The sequence below is a fragment of the Neomonachus schauinslandi genome, chromosome 4 (assembly GCF_002201575.2).
Source record: "Neomonachus schauinslandi chromosome 4, ASM220157v2, whole genome shotgun sequence".
NCBI lineage: Eukaryota > Metazoa > Chordata > Mammalia > Carnivora > Phocidae > Neomonachus > Neomonachus schauinslandi.
In genome coordinates this window covers 101,350,050-101,367,072 of record NC_058406.1, presented here as the reverse complement: position 1 = coordinate 101,367,072, position 17,023 = coordinate 101,350,050, and the positions used below count along the sequence as shown (strand labels likewise).

The following is a 17,023-nucleotide window of genomic DNA, read 5'->3' as shown; positions in this document are numbered from 1 at the left end:
GAAAACCTGATGGAATCTGTAAGAAAGCTATTAGAACTAGTGAATTTAGCAAAGTTACAGGAGAAGAAAATACAAAAATCAATTATATATTTAGATATTAGCAACAGTTGGTGGAAATCGAATTTAAAAAATAATTTACAGGGCGCCTGGTGGCTCAGTTGGTTAAGTGACTGCCTTCGGCTCAGGTCATGATCCTGGAGTTCCGGGATCGAGTTCCTCATCGGACTCCCTGCTCAGCAGGGAGTCTGCTTCTCCCTCTGACCCTTCCCACTCTCATGTACTCTCTCTCTCTCATTCTCTCTCTCAAAATAAATAAATAAAATTAAAAAAAAAAAACTTACAGTAGTATACAAATATGAAATACTTTTTCAGAAAAGATGTATAAGATCTGAACATGGAGAACTACAAAATGTTACTTAGAGAAATTGAAGAACACCTAAATAAATGGAGAAATATGTCCCACTCAGAATCAACTTAATATTGGTGGGATGTCATTTATAATTCAGTGTAATTCCCATAAAGATCCCAGTCAACTTAGAAATTGACAAGCAGATTTTAAAATTCACATGGAAATGCAAGGTGTGTAGAATAGCTAAAACTTCTTAGAAAAAGAAGAAAAAAGTTGGAGGACTAATAATACCTGATTTCAGAGCTTATTATAAAGCTACAGTAATCAAGACTGTGGTATTGTCAAAAAGATAGATCAAAAGAACAGAATACCCAAAGTCCAGAAACAGACACACACTATTGACAACTGATTTTGACAAAGGTACAAAGGCAGTCCAGGAGAAAAAGGATGGCCTTTTAAATGTGCTGAAACATTTGGATATTCACAGTACCAACAATATGAGCTTAGATACATGCTTTAGGGCGCCTGGGTGGCTCAGATGGTTAAGCGTCTGCCTTCGGCTCAGGTCATGATCTCAGGGTCCTGGGATCGAGTCCCGCATCGGGCTCCCTGCTCCTTGGGAACCTGCTTCTCCCTCTGCCTTTCTCTCTCGCTCTGTCTCTCATGAATAAAAAAAAAAAAAAATCTTTAGATACATGCTTTAAACCATATATAAAAATTAGTTCAAGATGGATAGTAGACCTAAATGTAAAACTTTTTATACCTTGAAGAAGAAAACACGGGAGAAAATCTTTATAACCTTGGGTTAGGCAAAGATTTCTTAGGTATGACACCAAAAGTGTGACTCATAAAAGGAAAAATTGATAAATTGGACTTCATCAAAATTAAAAACTTTTACTCGTCTTCATAAGAATGAAGGGACAAGCCACAGTCTGGTGGAAAATGTTTTCAGATCATTTATCTCATAAAGGACTTGTATCCAGACTACATAGAGAACTCTTAAAATGTAATAATAAGAAAAGAACCCATTTTTCGAAAATGGCAAAAGATTTAAACAGTTTGCTTCATTAAAAAAAATACACAGATGGCAAATAAGCATGCAAAAAAAAAAAGCTCAACATCAAAAAAAAAATGCTCAACATCATTAATCATTAGGGAAATGCAAGTTAAAACCACAATGAAATACCACTATACAACTATCTGAATGGCTAAAATTTGAAAGACTGACCATACGAACTGCTGGTGAGGCTGTGAAACAACTGAAATTGAATGTAAAAATGGTACAACCACTTAAGGAAACATACTAGCTGTTTTTTTTTTTATAAAAAAGACGAATCTGCACATACAAATATGTATACAGATGTTCACAGCAACTTTATTTCTAATAGCTAAAAATTAGAAATAACCCAAATCAACCCATCAACAGGTAGGTGGGTAGACGAATTGTGGTATAGTCATATTATGGAATACTACTCAGCATAAACCATTGGTAAAATATGGATGAATGTCAAAATAATCGAGTGAAGGAAGCCAGAGTACATACAATATGATCGTTTTTACATGAAATTCTAGAAAATATAAAATTCTAGAAAATGCAAACCACAGGAAGATCAGTGGTTGCTTAGGGGCAGGAGGAAGGGATTACCTAGGGGCACTAGAAAACATTTGGAGGTGATGGGTGTGTTCTTTATCTTTAATGTTTTCATAAGGTTGCTTGTGAACTTTTTCAAAGTTGTACTCTCAGTTTATCTCTGTGAGACTGTAGTTTGTTTTTTCTTAAGATTTTATTTATTTATTTGAGAGAGAGAGGGAAAGCACAGAGGGAGAAGCAGACTCCCCGCTGAGTAGAGAGCCCAGAGAGCCCTATGTGGGGCTAGATCCCAGGACCCTGAGATCATGACCTGAGCTGAAGGCAGACGCTTAACCAACTGAACCACCCGAGACTATAGTGTTTTTAAAAGATATAATTCACACACCCTGTAATTTAACCTTTAAAGTGTACAATTCAGTGGTTTTAGTATATTCACAGTGTGTAACCATCCCCACTAATTCTAAAACTTCTTTTTCACCCCAAAAAGTAACTCTATCCATTAGTAGTCACTCCTTTTTTCTTCCTAGTTCCCTCAGCCGTAGGTAACCACCAATCTGTTTTCTCTGGATTTGCCTCTTTGGGACATTTTATATAAATCATACATTATGTGACCTTTGTGACTGATTTCCTTCACTTACCATATTTTCAAGGTTCATCCATATTGTAGCATGTATCAGTACTTTATTCTTTTTTTTTATGGCTACATAATATTTCAGTTGTATGTATACAGTACTACACTTTATTCACTCATCAGTTGGTGGGCATTTGGTTGTTTACACTATTTAGCTGTTATGAATAAGGAATATTTGTGTATAAATTTTTGTGTGAACATATGTTTTCTTAGATATATAACTAGGTGTGAAATTGCTGGGTCCTATGGTAACTTTAACTTCTGAGGAACAGACCATAATATTTTAAGAGTTGCTGATGTGATCATGGTTAGCTAGTAGCAAATTCTGCTAAATGGAAAGTATTGTCCATCCTGTTTTTTATATTGTAAATATTTCAGCACAGGTATTTTCAGAAGCATTGTCTTTTTACCTCCATTCAGAGTAACATTTCAGTTTTTCAAGCAAAACTTGTCAAATAAACGGTCTCTGTGAATCTTTTGGATGTTTCACCAAAACTTTGTAATAGTGGTCTCTGGTTTTACTTACATGTAAGCCATGTCCTGAACACCCAGTTTTATAGAAGAGTTATTTTTTTTCTCTTATGCTTGTTTAAGTCTACTCAGAAGCAAATGACCTGAAGCTGTTCTTATCCTTAGTGTTGATTTGGTATAAATTTGTGTAGTGCGCTTTTTATGTTGTGTTCTGTGGCCAGCGTGCACTATTTGGGACAAATACATTGATTGTTATTATTTGTTTATGCTAATTTTCAGTTTCCAAGCAAGTAGCAAAATGCCTCATGCTGTTGTTGCAGCTGCTTCTAATCTTGAATTCCTTCAGAATTTTTACATGTATTAGATGTGATAAGTTGTATAATTATCAATGCAGATTATTGATATTGGAACCTTGGTACTTGATTTTTCTTCTAGTCAAAATTCTCAAATACTTAGTTTTTATGTTAATTATAATGATTGCTTAGAGAGTTCTTTTCTGTGAGCAAACTTTTTGGAACTTTATTCATATGGTAAGGGAATTGTACATTTCCTATAGTTTATGTTAGTGATGTTGGATGATGGAAAAAGTGGAGGGGATAATACTTTTTCACTTATTAAAGGCAAGTACAGTTTTGGATATTTAAATGTTGCATTTACTTTGGAATTGAGGGTCAAGCAAAACTTTGTGTTGTGGACCACTTTTCAGACTAGAAACCAGCTATCTTTACCAGAGGTGGGACTGTCCCTAGAAAGGAAAATAAGTCTGATGATAAGAAGTAAAAATGGCAGTTAAACTGAAAAGGTGCTTTATTTCACTAGTATTTAGAGAAATCTTATTAATGTTTTTAGTGTGCATATTATTTTTTGTTCATCCAGTTGGACATCAGAAGTTTTTAAAAGTTATTAAAAAACAGTGTTGGCAAGAGTATGGAAGAATGTAAGCTCTTGTACTCTGGTGGGAGTATAAATTGGTATAGACCTTTGGAGGGTAGCTTGGTATTATCTAACAAAATTTAAAATGCTTATACCCAGTAATTCTATTTCTATGCTACAGGATGGCCATATGAAAAAGAATGCTTCCTAATATATTTTATGGGGCTAAGATAACTTGATAGCAAAATCAGACAAGGATAGTACACAAAAGGAAAATTAGAGGCCAATTCTGTCATGAACATAGATGCAGAAATTCACCCAAACCCCAGAAATAGAATGCAGCAATGTATTATAAGCCAGCTTGTGTTCATCCTAAGAATTCAAGTTTGGGAGGGGTGCCTGGGTGGCTCAGTGGGTTAAGCATCTGCCTTCAGCTCAGGTCATGATCCCAGGGTCCTGGGATCAAGCCCTGCCTTGAGCTCCCTGATCGGCGGGGAGCCTGCTTCTCCCTCTCCCTCTGCCTGCCGCTCCCCCTGCTTGTGCTCTCTCTTTCTCTGTCACATAAATAAATAAAATCTTAAAAAAAAGAATTCAAGGTTGAGTTAATATTGAGGGCTGAAGGCAGTGATGACGTTTTAAGGTGCTGAAAGAAAAAACTGCCAACCAAGAATTCAAAATCTGGCAAAAGTGGGGCACCTGGGTGACTCGGTTAAGCGTCTGTCTTCGTTAGGCTCGGGTCCTGATCTCGGGGTCCCAAGATCCAGCCCCTTGGAGTGCTCTCTGCTCAGTAGGGAGTCTGCTTCTCCCTCTCCCTCTGCCCTCCCCCCTCTCCCCCTGCTTGTGCACTCTTACTCTCAAATAAATAAAATCCTTTAATTAGAAAAAAACCAAACTCTGGCAAAAGTATCTTTCAAGAATGAAGGAGAAATTAAGACATTCCCAGATAAACAACATTTGAGGGATTTCATTGCTAATAGACCTTCCATACAAGAAAGGCTAAAGGGAGTCTTTCAGACTCACTGTAGACCTATTGAATTTACTTTTTGGAGTAGGGCCAAAGAATATGCATTTTAAATAAACCCTCCTATTTATTCTTATACACCAGAAACAAAAAAAACAGACAAAAACCTTACAATGAGATATCATTTTCTGTCTAGCAGATTGGTAAAAACTAAAAACAAAAACAAAAGCCCTGTGATATCTAGTGCTTGCCAGGATTTGGTACAGTGGAAACTCTTGGTGGATGTGTGAATTGATAGTTACTGTGCAAAACAATTTGGCATTACCAAGTAAAATTGAAGATATATAGAACATATAAAGTTGTACAAACTGCTAAATGGAGAGACTTTTCTATCTCTGCAGCAGACGACACATATATGAATGTTCACACTGGCTGTTTGTAGTAGCAAAAACCTGGAAACAATCTAGATGTTTATTGAGGAGAAAAGATTTTAAAAAGTGTGGTATAAAATGTGTGTGAAAATGAATGCACCAACATGTGCAGCCAAAAAAGCAAGTGCTTTCATAAGGCACTTTTATAATTCATAAGTCACATTTTATTAGGGATATATACATTTCTAGCAAAACTGTAAAGAAAAGCAAGGGGATAATAAACAAAAAATTATGGGTTGTGGTTACTGGAGGTTGGGGCAGGGAGGGACACACAGAGGGTTTCAGTGGCTTTAGTGATGTGAACTAAGAGATGGTTATATGGGTATGTATTTTCTTTCTTTCTTTCTTTCTTTCTTTTTTAAAAATTTTATTTATTTGTTTGAGACAGAGAGAATGAGAGACAGAGAACATGAGAGGGAGGAGGGTCAGAGGGAGAAGCAGACTCCCTGCCGAGCAGGGAGCCCGATGCGGGACTTGATCCCGGGACTCCAGGATCATGACCTGAGCCGAAGGCAGTCGCTTAACCAACTGAGCCACCCAGGCGCCCTCTTTTTTTTTTTTTTTTTTTAAAGATTTTTATTTATTTATTTGACAGAGAGAGATAGCAAGAGAGGGAACACAAGCAGGAGGAGTGGGAGAGGGAGAAGCAGGCTTCCCGCCGAGCAAGGAGCCTGATGCGGGGCTCGATCCCAGGACCCTGGGATCATGACCTGAGCCGAAGGCAGACGCTTAACGACTGAGCCACCCAGGCGCCCCTATATTTTACTTTCTTATACCTCATTATATTTTACATGTATCAGATACTAGATATTATAATAAAAATGTTAAAGACTACATAAAATATAAAACGTCCATGTTATGGTGCTGTTGAAAATAGTGATAGGACTTTGTGTGTTCTGAGTCAGTGCAAGCCTCTTTTTCCTCCATGGCTTTTATTCCTGTCTAATATCTACAGTTTCTTTTGCCTTCCATTTGTGGGGAGGGATAGTATCTCTTCCCACTTAAAAATGAAATCCACTGGGGCAGAGGTTCTTTTTTTTTTTAACATCTTATTCACTGCCATATCTTAAATAGTTCCCAGAAAGTGATTGGGACAGAGTACATGCTAAGTGTTTCATTTGTTGAATGAAAGAGTATGTGTGTGTGTGTGTGTGTGTGTGTGTGTGTTAACACAAAGATATTTAAAGATTGGAATTCTACACACCAGATTAACCTCTGAGTAGGAATTAGGGGTAGGGATTGGTCATAGCTGAATGAATGGAGACTGTATTGCACTTCATATTTTATATTCTGCGTTCACATTTTTGTACTATATTGTGTATTTTTTAAAGGAGGAGGAAACATCTTTGAAAATCAAGAAGCAAAATGTAAACCGGAAAAAATGGCAAAAATAACATTTTTGACAAACCTAAACAAACTCCTTAATTTCAAGAATTGATTTGACAAGTTATTGGATGTTAGGTTGAGACTAGAGTGGGGTCTGAAATCAGATCAGCTTTAACATGCAGCTGGCCTGCCAATCTGTTCTCTGAATGTTTCTAGAGGAGGCTATTGTTAGTATGGGTCTCTGGAAGAAATGATCAGTCTGGAGCAGGAGGGCTGTGAGGATTTTAAGACCTAAGGTCATGTGCTGAGCAGTTTTGTGTCCCTCTTATTATATATGCATTAAATAATAAGTTTTTCTGTTTGACTTAAAACTTTGAAACAAAATGAAAAGACCAGGATGTAACCAGAGTTATGTGCTTGGTTGGATGGAGTGAAATAGGTAGTATTCTCTGGAACTCTAAAATATCTGGTGTACAGATAAATAAAATTTAAATTATTTCAGTGGTGGTTTGTTTTTTCCATTCACTCTTTGTTGAATAATTCCAAACACACATCCCCCCCTACTCCTGTCCCCACATCCCCAACACCACCCTTTGAGTGATAAAATATGTACAACAGAATAGTCTTACCAAACATTCCTGCACTGCTTTGGCACAGCTTTGACAATGTCCCTTTCTGATGCAGTTTCTAGATAATAGAAGTATTTTGTAGTCCTCTGTCTCCACTTTGTGGTAATGATGATCTGTAAAAAAATGTGTAACTACATCCATTTTATTTAAATCTTAGGTTATTATATAGTAGAAATGTGGATGTTATTTGTGACAAAGCACGAGAATATGATGATCTAAATGGTTGTGCTTAGGACAGAAGTCCATGGTCAGGTCTGGCTCACATTTTTACTTCAGAAGGGGAAACTGGCCAGAGGCATGTGAATATGAGCTCAGTATTAAGGAAAGGGTCCAGCTGTTGGCTTGTTTCTGTATGAGGGAAATTAAGTTTCTCAGTATGTAAGTGCCCCCCCCGTACATACACACCATGTATGCACTTGAAAGACATTTCTTTTCTCCTCCGTGAAATTAGGGAAATATACACTTCTTTAGTTTGGAAGTGCTGAATTTCGAAGCGTTAAAAACTATTCCAAAAAAAATTTTTTTCCTCCTTTTTCAGTATTTATTCTTACCATTTCCTCTTTCCTCTGATCTTGAAACCAGTAACGTGTTGTTTATTTCTGGTTTTTACTAGCTCTGGGAGCATTTGGACCACACGATGTTTTTCCCAGATTTTAGACCATTTCTAAGTAGCAATCCACTGGACCAAGATAATAGAGCCAATGAGAGGGGTCACCAAACTCACACTGACTTCTGGGGACCAAGTCGTCCTCCACGGCTGCCAATGACTCGAAGATACAGATCACGAGGAAGTACTCGTCCTGATAGATCCCCAGCTATTGAAGGGTGAGTTTTTTCTTTAAGTTCTCTTTAAGGGTAGTTTCAGTGAAGGATGTATTGGCATAATCTAATCTTTATAAGGTTCTCATACTTCTTACCTTTATGGACAAGATGGAGATATAAACAGAGTGAAGGTGAAGTTAAACTGAAAGTCTCTTCTCAGCTGCTACCAGTTAACAAATGATGATAAACTAAAGGATGCTAAAAGTAATGATATAGGTCTCTGGTTAATTTTATTAATGTCTTAGATTAATATATAGGTGATAATATTTGTTTATCAGAAAATACTGAAAGGGATATCCAATATATTGGACAACATTAGGATTCAAAAAGACCTCAACAGATTGGAGCAGTGGACTTAATATGAAATTTAATAGAAATATAGTCTTGTGACTGTAAAAACATTCATGCAACAAATGTTTATTGAATTGTCTTTTATGCTGGACCACTTCTGTTAGATATTGGGGATACAGTGGTGAGCAGAACAGATGCTGACCTTTGATCTCATAGAGCCCATTTTGTAGGAATAATAAACATGAATTTTTAAAAGTGTTTGCCATATGCTTAGGATTGTACTTCATGCTTTATCTGCTTATTTAATCCATATGACTTAGTAGGTGCTATTGCTATTCTTATTTTATATAAGAATAAACTAAGACTCAGAGAAATAAAATAACCTGGATCAGTGTTAGATCCAGGATTTACTTGAATCCAGGGATGTATGAATCTAGTGCTGCATGGCAGCCACTAGCCACATGGGGTTATATCGATTTAAATTAATTAAAAGTTAATAAAACTCAAAATTCTTCAGTCACAGTAGCCACATTTCAAGGGTTCAGTAGCTACAGATTGTTGGTAGTTACCATATTTTACAGCACAGATTATAGAACATTTCCGTTATCTCAGAAAGTACTATTGGACAGTGCTGTTTTAGAGCCTACACTCCCTTACATATATACACCTTCTAGATTTTACTATTAATAGCTTACTATACTTGCTTTATCACATATCTATCCACCTATTTGTCCATTAGTTCATATTATATTTTACGAATTTCAAAGTTAGTTGTAGACATTTCTTCTTAGGACAATAATAAGATATAGGAAATCTGATTTAATGGGATTGTCAAGGACAAAAGCCAAAAAATCTTAAACCATTGTAATAACATATGGTGCTGAGAGGCAAATCTGTGCCCTTTAAACTGCGTGTAGTTTACTTTCCTTTCTCTACCTGGTATGGACCCCGTTGTTCAACTCTTCAGCTACGGTTCATCTACAGTTTTACCTCTTGTGCACTTATTTTCTCCTACCCACTAAACTGCCAATTTTGGATTGGTGCTGTGGTCTGCTTTTACCTTGTTCCTCCCCTAAGGGAATGGCTGTGGTCTGCTTTTACCTTGTTCCTCCCCTAAGGGAAATTCCTCCCCTACTGCTGGAGGAAAATCATTAATGTGCCCATTGGTGCCCCTGCAGCTGGCAAAGTGTATTTAATCTCCATTAGACTGTCAATGCTTTTGATTAGTCTTTTAATTTGCATTCCCCTCAGGAAATATTTTGAACTTCTGCCAAATCTCACTCCAAATTTCCTGTCTGGTAGCTGATTCTCAGCAGCTGATTGTATTCTTCATTTTGAAAATTGGGGCCTCAGACATGAACTCCCAAAAACCCTGGGTCACATTTTTCTACATTAATATTTATTTCTCTCCTTCCAGTCTCCTAAGATGAGGTATCCTGCCTTTGTTTTCAAAGTAACTCCATCAGCCCATGTTTATGACTCATTCTTTACCTATTTCCTCTGAGATTTAGTTTCATCCATTTTCATCTCCCTGCTCCCTTTTTCCCCCTTGCTGCCCCGCCCTCCCACACTTTAGCAGCATGGTTTTCAACTCTGGCTGTACATTAGTGTCACTGAGGTATTTTTAAAAATCCTGATACCTGGTCCCTGTCCCCAAGGATTCCGATTTAAGTATTCTGGGTGAGATCTAAGCACTGGTAATTTTTTTTTTTTTTTTAAGATTTTATTTATTTGACAGGGAGAGAGAGAGAGTGCAAACAGGGGGAGCAGCAGGCAGAGGGAGAGGGAGAAGTAGGCTCCCCACTGAGCAGGGAGCCTGACGTGAGGCTCTATCCCAGGACCCTGGGATCATGACCTGAGCCGAAGGCAGAAGGCAGACGTTTAACTGTCCGAGCCATCCAGGCACCCCTAAGCACTGGTAATTTTTAAAAGCTTTTGAGGTTATTCTGATTGTAGCCAGAGTTGAGAACCATTGTTTTAGTTACTGCCCAATCGTATTTCTTTCCTTTTCCAATAAAATTTCCCGAGGAGTTGCTTTTACTTTTTGTACTTTCTCATCTCTCATTATTCCTCTACTACTATAATCTGGTTCTCCTTTCACTAAAATCCCTGTGTTGCAGGGGTGAAGACCCAGTGCGTATTTCAAAATCTTTATTGTATGAGTCTAATGTACTGAATTCAACATTTTCTCCCCCCTTGTGAAATTCTCTGCTTCTCTGACTTCCATGACAGTAAGTTTTCTCGATTTACCTCTTCTCTGACTTTTCCTTAGTCTGCAATAGGGTTCTTAACTTTGGGACTCAGTGACATTTTGGGGCTAGATAATTCTTTGTTGTGTGGGAGGCTCTCCTGTACATTACAGGATGTTTAGCAGTGTCCCTGGCTTTTGTCTACTACCTGTAGTAAACCCCCCTTATCCTCCCAGTTATGATAACCAGAACTGTCTTCAGATATTGCCAAATGTCCCCTGAGGGAGCAAAATTGTCCCTGGTTGAGAACCACTACTCTGTAAGTTCTCTCTGGCCATTCTTAGGTTATCTCACAATTCTAATAATTACCTATATACTAAAGACTCCCAGATCTATATTTCTATTTTGACCTTTCCCCCTAATTTGAGACTTGAATTTATATCCTCTTGTTAGACATTTCCAACTGGATGTTCCATAGATACTCCAGACTCACCAAGATGAAAGCTAAACTCTTTTCTTCCAAACCCAATCCTTTTTCTTTATCTGATTTTGATGGGGGGGGGGGGTACCACTCTACCCAGTTTAGAAACTGAAGTATTAACATAGAATCTTTTCTTTGTCCCGCTCAACTCTCCAATATATACTTAGCCAGTTAGTTATGAATTCTTCCTGATTTTTCTTTCCTATTTCTCAACTCCTGTTTTGTCCAACCATTTCCCTTGTAGTTCACGTCCACATCTCCTTCAAAGCATTACCATTCTTAAATTTGCTCCCATATTACCCTTACAGGATTATCTACCTAAATTTTCAAATCTCTGTCACTTCTCTGTATAAAATCCATTGTCATAGGGTCCATAACTTCATATACAAGGGCCTCTGTGTTTCTGAACTCTGCAACCTTGTTTCCTGTCGCTTCTTCCTTTTATTCCACCAATATAAAACTTATTCTCTACATACACCATGGTGTTTCTAGCTTGTTTACCTTTGCTTAATCTGTTTCCTTTGGCAGAAATACCTCTATTGCTTTCTTTTTTTTTTTTTTAGATTTTTGTTTTTTATTTATTTGAGAGAGAGAGACAGAGATAGTGAGAGAGACAGCACAAGTGGGGAGGAGAAGGAGAAGCAGGCTCCCCACAGAGCAGGGAGCCCGATGCGGGACTTGATCCCAGGACCCTGGTATCATAACCTGAGCCGAAGGCAGACGCTTAACCGACTGAGCCACCCAGGCGCCCCCTCTGCTGCTTTCTTAACCCAGTTAATCCTTTGTTGAATTTAGGAAGCCTCCTGTGACCTCAGGACTGTGTCAGAGGCCCTTGTTTGTGCTCTCCCAAAGCACCTCATGCACTCCCCTACCATAGTACTATGGCATAGTAGGTACTATGAAGTACCTACTGTGAGGTAGGCACTACTGAGGAAAATTGAGATTCTGCCTTATTAGAGTGTATATTAGTTATCTGTTGTTGTATAACAAATTATCCTAAAACTTGGTGACTTGAAACAGTAGTAATTATGTATTATCGCTCACAGTTCTTTGGGTGAGGAATTCAGATAGGGTAGGAGATAGTTTCTCTGTGCTGTGTGATGTCTGGGACCACAGCTAGAACACATAAAGCCTGAGGGCTGAAATCATCTTGTAGGCTTATTTGTGTACATGTCTGGTGGTGGTGCTAGCTGGTGGCTGGGCGTTTAGTTCATGCTATCAGGGAAAACCCACACATGACCTTCCTTAGTTTTAAGTCAAGTCTAGGGTGTTTTTTTTGTTTTTTTTTTTAAGATGTCCGGTAATTTGAATTTGTCTGATTGTTTCTTCATTCAGATTAAGTATCTGGGCAAGAGTACTAGATAAATGATGTATCCTTCTCAGCGTATTGCAGCAGAGGGGCACATTGTTAGCTTTCCCCATCATGGGTAGTGTTAAGTTTGACCATTTGGTTAAGGCCTTGTCTGCCAAACTTTTCTTATAAAGTACACTTTCTCCTTTGTAATTAATAAATAATCTGTGGTGATACTTGGATATTGAATGAACATCTGGTTCCCTAGTAGTTTTTTACATGATGTTTCTTGCCTGAATTATTACTATAATGGCTGTAAAACAATGATTTTTCTATTTCTATGATTCCTTCTACAGATACCAATCTTCTGTAAATGAGCTTTTTTCTTCTCCTTGCCCTATCTTTTCAGTCCACTTATTTATTTTAGCATGGACTCATGGATTTTATTTTAATCATTATTCATTTTGATGCTCATAATCCCAATTTGACCAGAGTAATTGGATCTGAGCATTTTAAGCAGTAACCCTTGTTCATAGCCCTTAAATTAATAAGAGAGTTGGGGTGTCAGAGTAAAGTGATCAGCTTGTGTTTCTCTTGATTATTAGCTGGATAATTTCTGGCCTACTGGACAAACACAGTTTCTGCTAGGAGTCTTGTAAAGGAAATAAAATTCTTTCAAGAAGATTTTTTTAGTTGCTAATAGGAATGGGGAGAATTATTCTAATTTGTTCTGTCTACTGTATGAATGCTTAGAAACATAGTATGAATGCCCTTTGGCAGCCTTGTATTTTTTCTGCAATCTGGGACAAGAAGGTAACTAACACTTAATCAAATGCCTAGAATTTTTCAGGCACTAGGCTATATACACTCTTCTCACAGAGCCCTGGAGCTGGGCCATGAACAGCTAAAGTAGGCAGGGGTCAAATTTTAGTATCTTTTGCTCAGAAATTCCTTGCCAGATTAATAAAATATCAGTGTGAACACATTAGCTTGATTCAGTCCTCCTTGGTTGCTTTGCTTATTTATTCCATTGGAAATTGTGGTCTACTCTGTTACTACATTGTCTTTTTAACTAATAGCAGAGTGGGAGAAAGATATAAGCCTCCTTTTCTCATGTGTCCTTTACAGACAATCGTATTACCTGAGTAACATATAACCTGAACTTAATGATGGCTTAAGAATTTGTTTTTCTGATGGGGATTGCATTGAATGTGTAGATTGCTCTAGGTAGCATTGACATCTTCACAGTATTTGTTCTTCCAATCCATGAGCATGGAACGTTTTTCCATAGGAATTTGTTTTTCTTACACATAACAAGATGTCTATAGCTGGGTGGCAGTAGGATATTTCCATATCTTAACCATGTTAGGGTTGAATCTCTGTGGTTCTCTTGGTCTTTCTCTCATGCTTACTGCCTTAGAGCCTCAGGAAAGAAGAAAGGGAAAAGGAATAGCATCAGCTTATTTGTCCCCCCCCTTTTTTTTAAGGAAAGGAAAATCTTTTCCATTGCCCCACTCCCACCTCTATATTCCTTACCAAGAAAATTCCACTCACTGGGCACTTTGTTACATGTTCCCCATCCCCAGCTGTAAAGAAAGCTGGGAGAGCATGGATTTAGCTTTTGAATCCTTTGTAGTAGGAGGTGGCAAGGGAGAATGGTGTTGAGAATGGATTTGGGGTCAGACAGCCAGTGTCTGCTAATTAGATATTTTATTAGCTATTTTAGCTAATAGAAAAAGTAACACGTTACTTCAGATTAATTGTAGCATAGGATTAACATTTATTTTACATTAAATAATGTTTTAGCAGTCTTCTGAAGATTTTGATCTTATCTTGTAAGATATGTTAACCACGTGCACCCTCCCACACACACCTTTTTTTGGGGGGGTGGTGATGTCATGAACTTAGTGATTTTTGGCTCTGAATCAGCATTTTGTATATTTTAGTCATTTAGCTTTTTTTTTTTTTTTTAAGATTTTATTTATTTGAGAGAGAATGAAAGAGATTACGAGAGCGGGGTGAGAGGCAGAGGGAGAAAGTCATTTAACTCTTGTTGATTTTTCCCCTTTCTATTATTATAATTTAAAGGTTTTTAAAAGATTTATTTATTTATTTTAGAGAGAGAGAGTGTTTCTGGGGGTTGGGGGGGCAAGAGGGAGTGGGAGAGAAACCCATGCAGACTCTGTGCTGAGTGTTGAGCCCAACGTGGGGCTCGATCTCACCACCCTTAGTTCACTACCCGAGCTGAAACCAAGAGTCCGACGCTTAACTGACTGCACCACTCAGGTGCCCCTTTCATTTAAAGTTTTCATTAAATGAACCTACCCATTTTTTACCTTATTTAGACATACTGTGAAAAGTTTCATGTTATTACCTGTGTAAACATTATTGACTAAATATGTAGATGACAAAAACATTTGCCATTAGGAGAAAGTAACTATATATGTAAATACATTAAAAATGAAGCAACATTATCTTCTAAGGGATTAATATCAAAGTACATAAAGAACTTACACAGCTGAACATCAAAAAACTCCAAATAATTTGACTAAATGGGCAGGGGATCTGAATAGACAATTTTCCAAAAAAGACATATATAGATGGCCAACAGGTACATGAAAAGATGTTCAACATCAGTAATCGTCAGGGAAATGCAAGTCAAAATCACAGCGAGATATCACCTCAAACCTGTTAGAATGGCCGTTATCAAAAAGACAGAAAATAACTAGTGTTGGTGAGGATGTGGAGAAAAGGGAATGAACCCTTGTGCACTGTTGGTGGGAATGTAAATTGGTGCAGCCAGTATGGAAGACAGTATGGAGATTCCTCAAGAAAAATAGAACTACCATATGATCCAGCAGGTCCACTTCTGGGTATTAATCCGATAAAAATGAAAACACTAATTTGAAAAGATACATGCACATCCCCCATGTTTATTGCAGCATTATTTACAATAGCTAAGATGTAGAAACAACCTGAATGTCTATCAGTAGATAAATGGATAAAGAAAACATGGTATAGATATATAATAGAATATTATTCAGCCATAAAAAAGAATGAAATCTTGCCATTTGTAACAGTGTGGCTGGACCTTGAGGGCATTATGGTAAGTGAAATAAGTCAGTCAGAAAAAGACAAATATATCTCACTTACATGTGGAATCTAAAAAAAAACCCAAATCCCAAAACCAAGTTTATAGATACAGAGAACAGATTTATGATTGCCAGGGTGGGGTGGGGAAAGGGAGTGGGGCATGGGAGGTGAGCAAAATGGGTGAAGGGGGTGGGGGTCAAAAGGTACAAACTTCCAGTTAAAATACAAATAAGTTGGGGATATAATGTACAGCAGAGTGGCTATAGTTAATAATACTGTATTTTATATTTGGAAATTGCTAAGAGAGTAATCTTAAAAGTTCTTAACACAAGAAAAAGAAATTCTAATTATGTATGGTGATGGATGTGAACTAGATTTATTGTGGTGATCATTTCACAATACATACAAATATCAAATTTTAAAAAGTATTCTTTGTTAAAAGTAATTGTCTGAAGATTGTTTCATGAATGTTATGAAAGTTGAAGTGCAGTAATGTCTGAAGTCTATAAGTGATGGTTTCTCTTGTTTCTAGTTAAGATAAATACTTTTATCTTTGCTTACTTATTAGGGAGTTATATGTCAGGGTTTTTTTTTTTTTTTTAAAGATTTTTTTTTTTTTTTTTTTAATTTATTTGAGAGAGAGAATGAGATAGAGAGCATGAGAGGAGGGAGGTTCAGAGAGAGAAGCAGACTCCCTGCCGAGCAGGGAGCCCGATGCGGGACTCGATCCCGGGACTCCAGGATCATGACCTGAGCCAAAGGCAGTCGCCTAACCAACTGAGCCACCCAGGCACCCTATATGTCAGGGTTTAAAATGCTGTGTGGTATAATCGTAAAATAAACTCTTTAAAAAAGAGGAGTGCAGAAACTAGCCCTGTATATTTGTTGGTGCATGTGCTGAAATCCACAGCTTTTTTGGGGTGATGGAGCATTCTGCAGGTTTACTGTCAAGAGGCTAGAGGGCGCCTGGGTTGCTCAGTCGTTAAGCGTCTGCCTTCGGCTCAGGTCATGATCCCAGGGTCCTGGGATCAAGCCCCGCATCAGGCTCCCTGCTCAGCGGGAAGCCTGCTTCTCCCTCCCCCACTCCCCCTGCTTGTGTTCCTGCTCTCGCTGTGTCTGTCTGTGTCAAATAAATAAATAAAATCTTTTTAAAAAAAAAAAAAAAGAGGCTTTTTTTTGTCTTTTTGGTTTTTGTGGGAGTTTTTTGTTTGTTTTTTTGGAGTTCAGCAAGGACAAACTTTTAAAATTGCATTCTGCTTGGCAGTGTGTAGGATGGGAGAAGGATATCCTAACCTTTTGTCATGTTCATATGTAGAAAAATAATGAAAGTTGACTAGAGCCCACTTTTTTAAAAATTTAATCCAGTACTTCATTTATGTAACTGTTGCTTCTGAAAGGAGAAAAGTTTAAAAGAATGTTTTTGCATCTGTTCATAAGGAGGCTGGTAATTTTTTTGTGTTTACTTTATCACATTTTGGTATCAGGATTGTTAGTTTGATAAAATGAACTGGAAAATCTTTGTTTTTTTATGCTTAGGAATAGTTTAAATAACATAGGAATTACCTATTCCTTAAAGGTTTGAGAAAAATTACCT

The 17,023-nt window shown here is 37.5% G+C and overlaps 1 protein-coding gene across 1 annotated transcript in view; it reads left to right on the top strand.

The window, feature by feature from the left end:
* The window catches only part of RNF115 (ring finger protein 115), a 67,078-nt gene that overhangs the window by 30,774 nt on the left and 19,281 nt on the right, over positions 1-17,023 (top strand). The window contains exon 4 of the mRNA XM_021688147.2: positions 7,876-8,087. Within this exon, the coding sequence (XP_021543822.1) occupies positions 7,876-8,087 (212 nt within the window). The remainder of the gene's footprint in view (positions 1-7,875; positions 8,088-17,023) is intronic.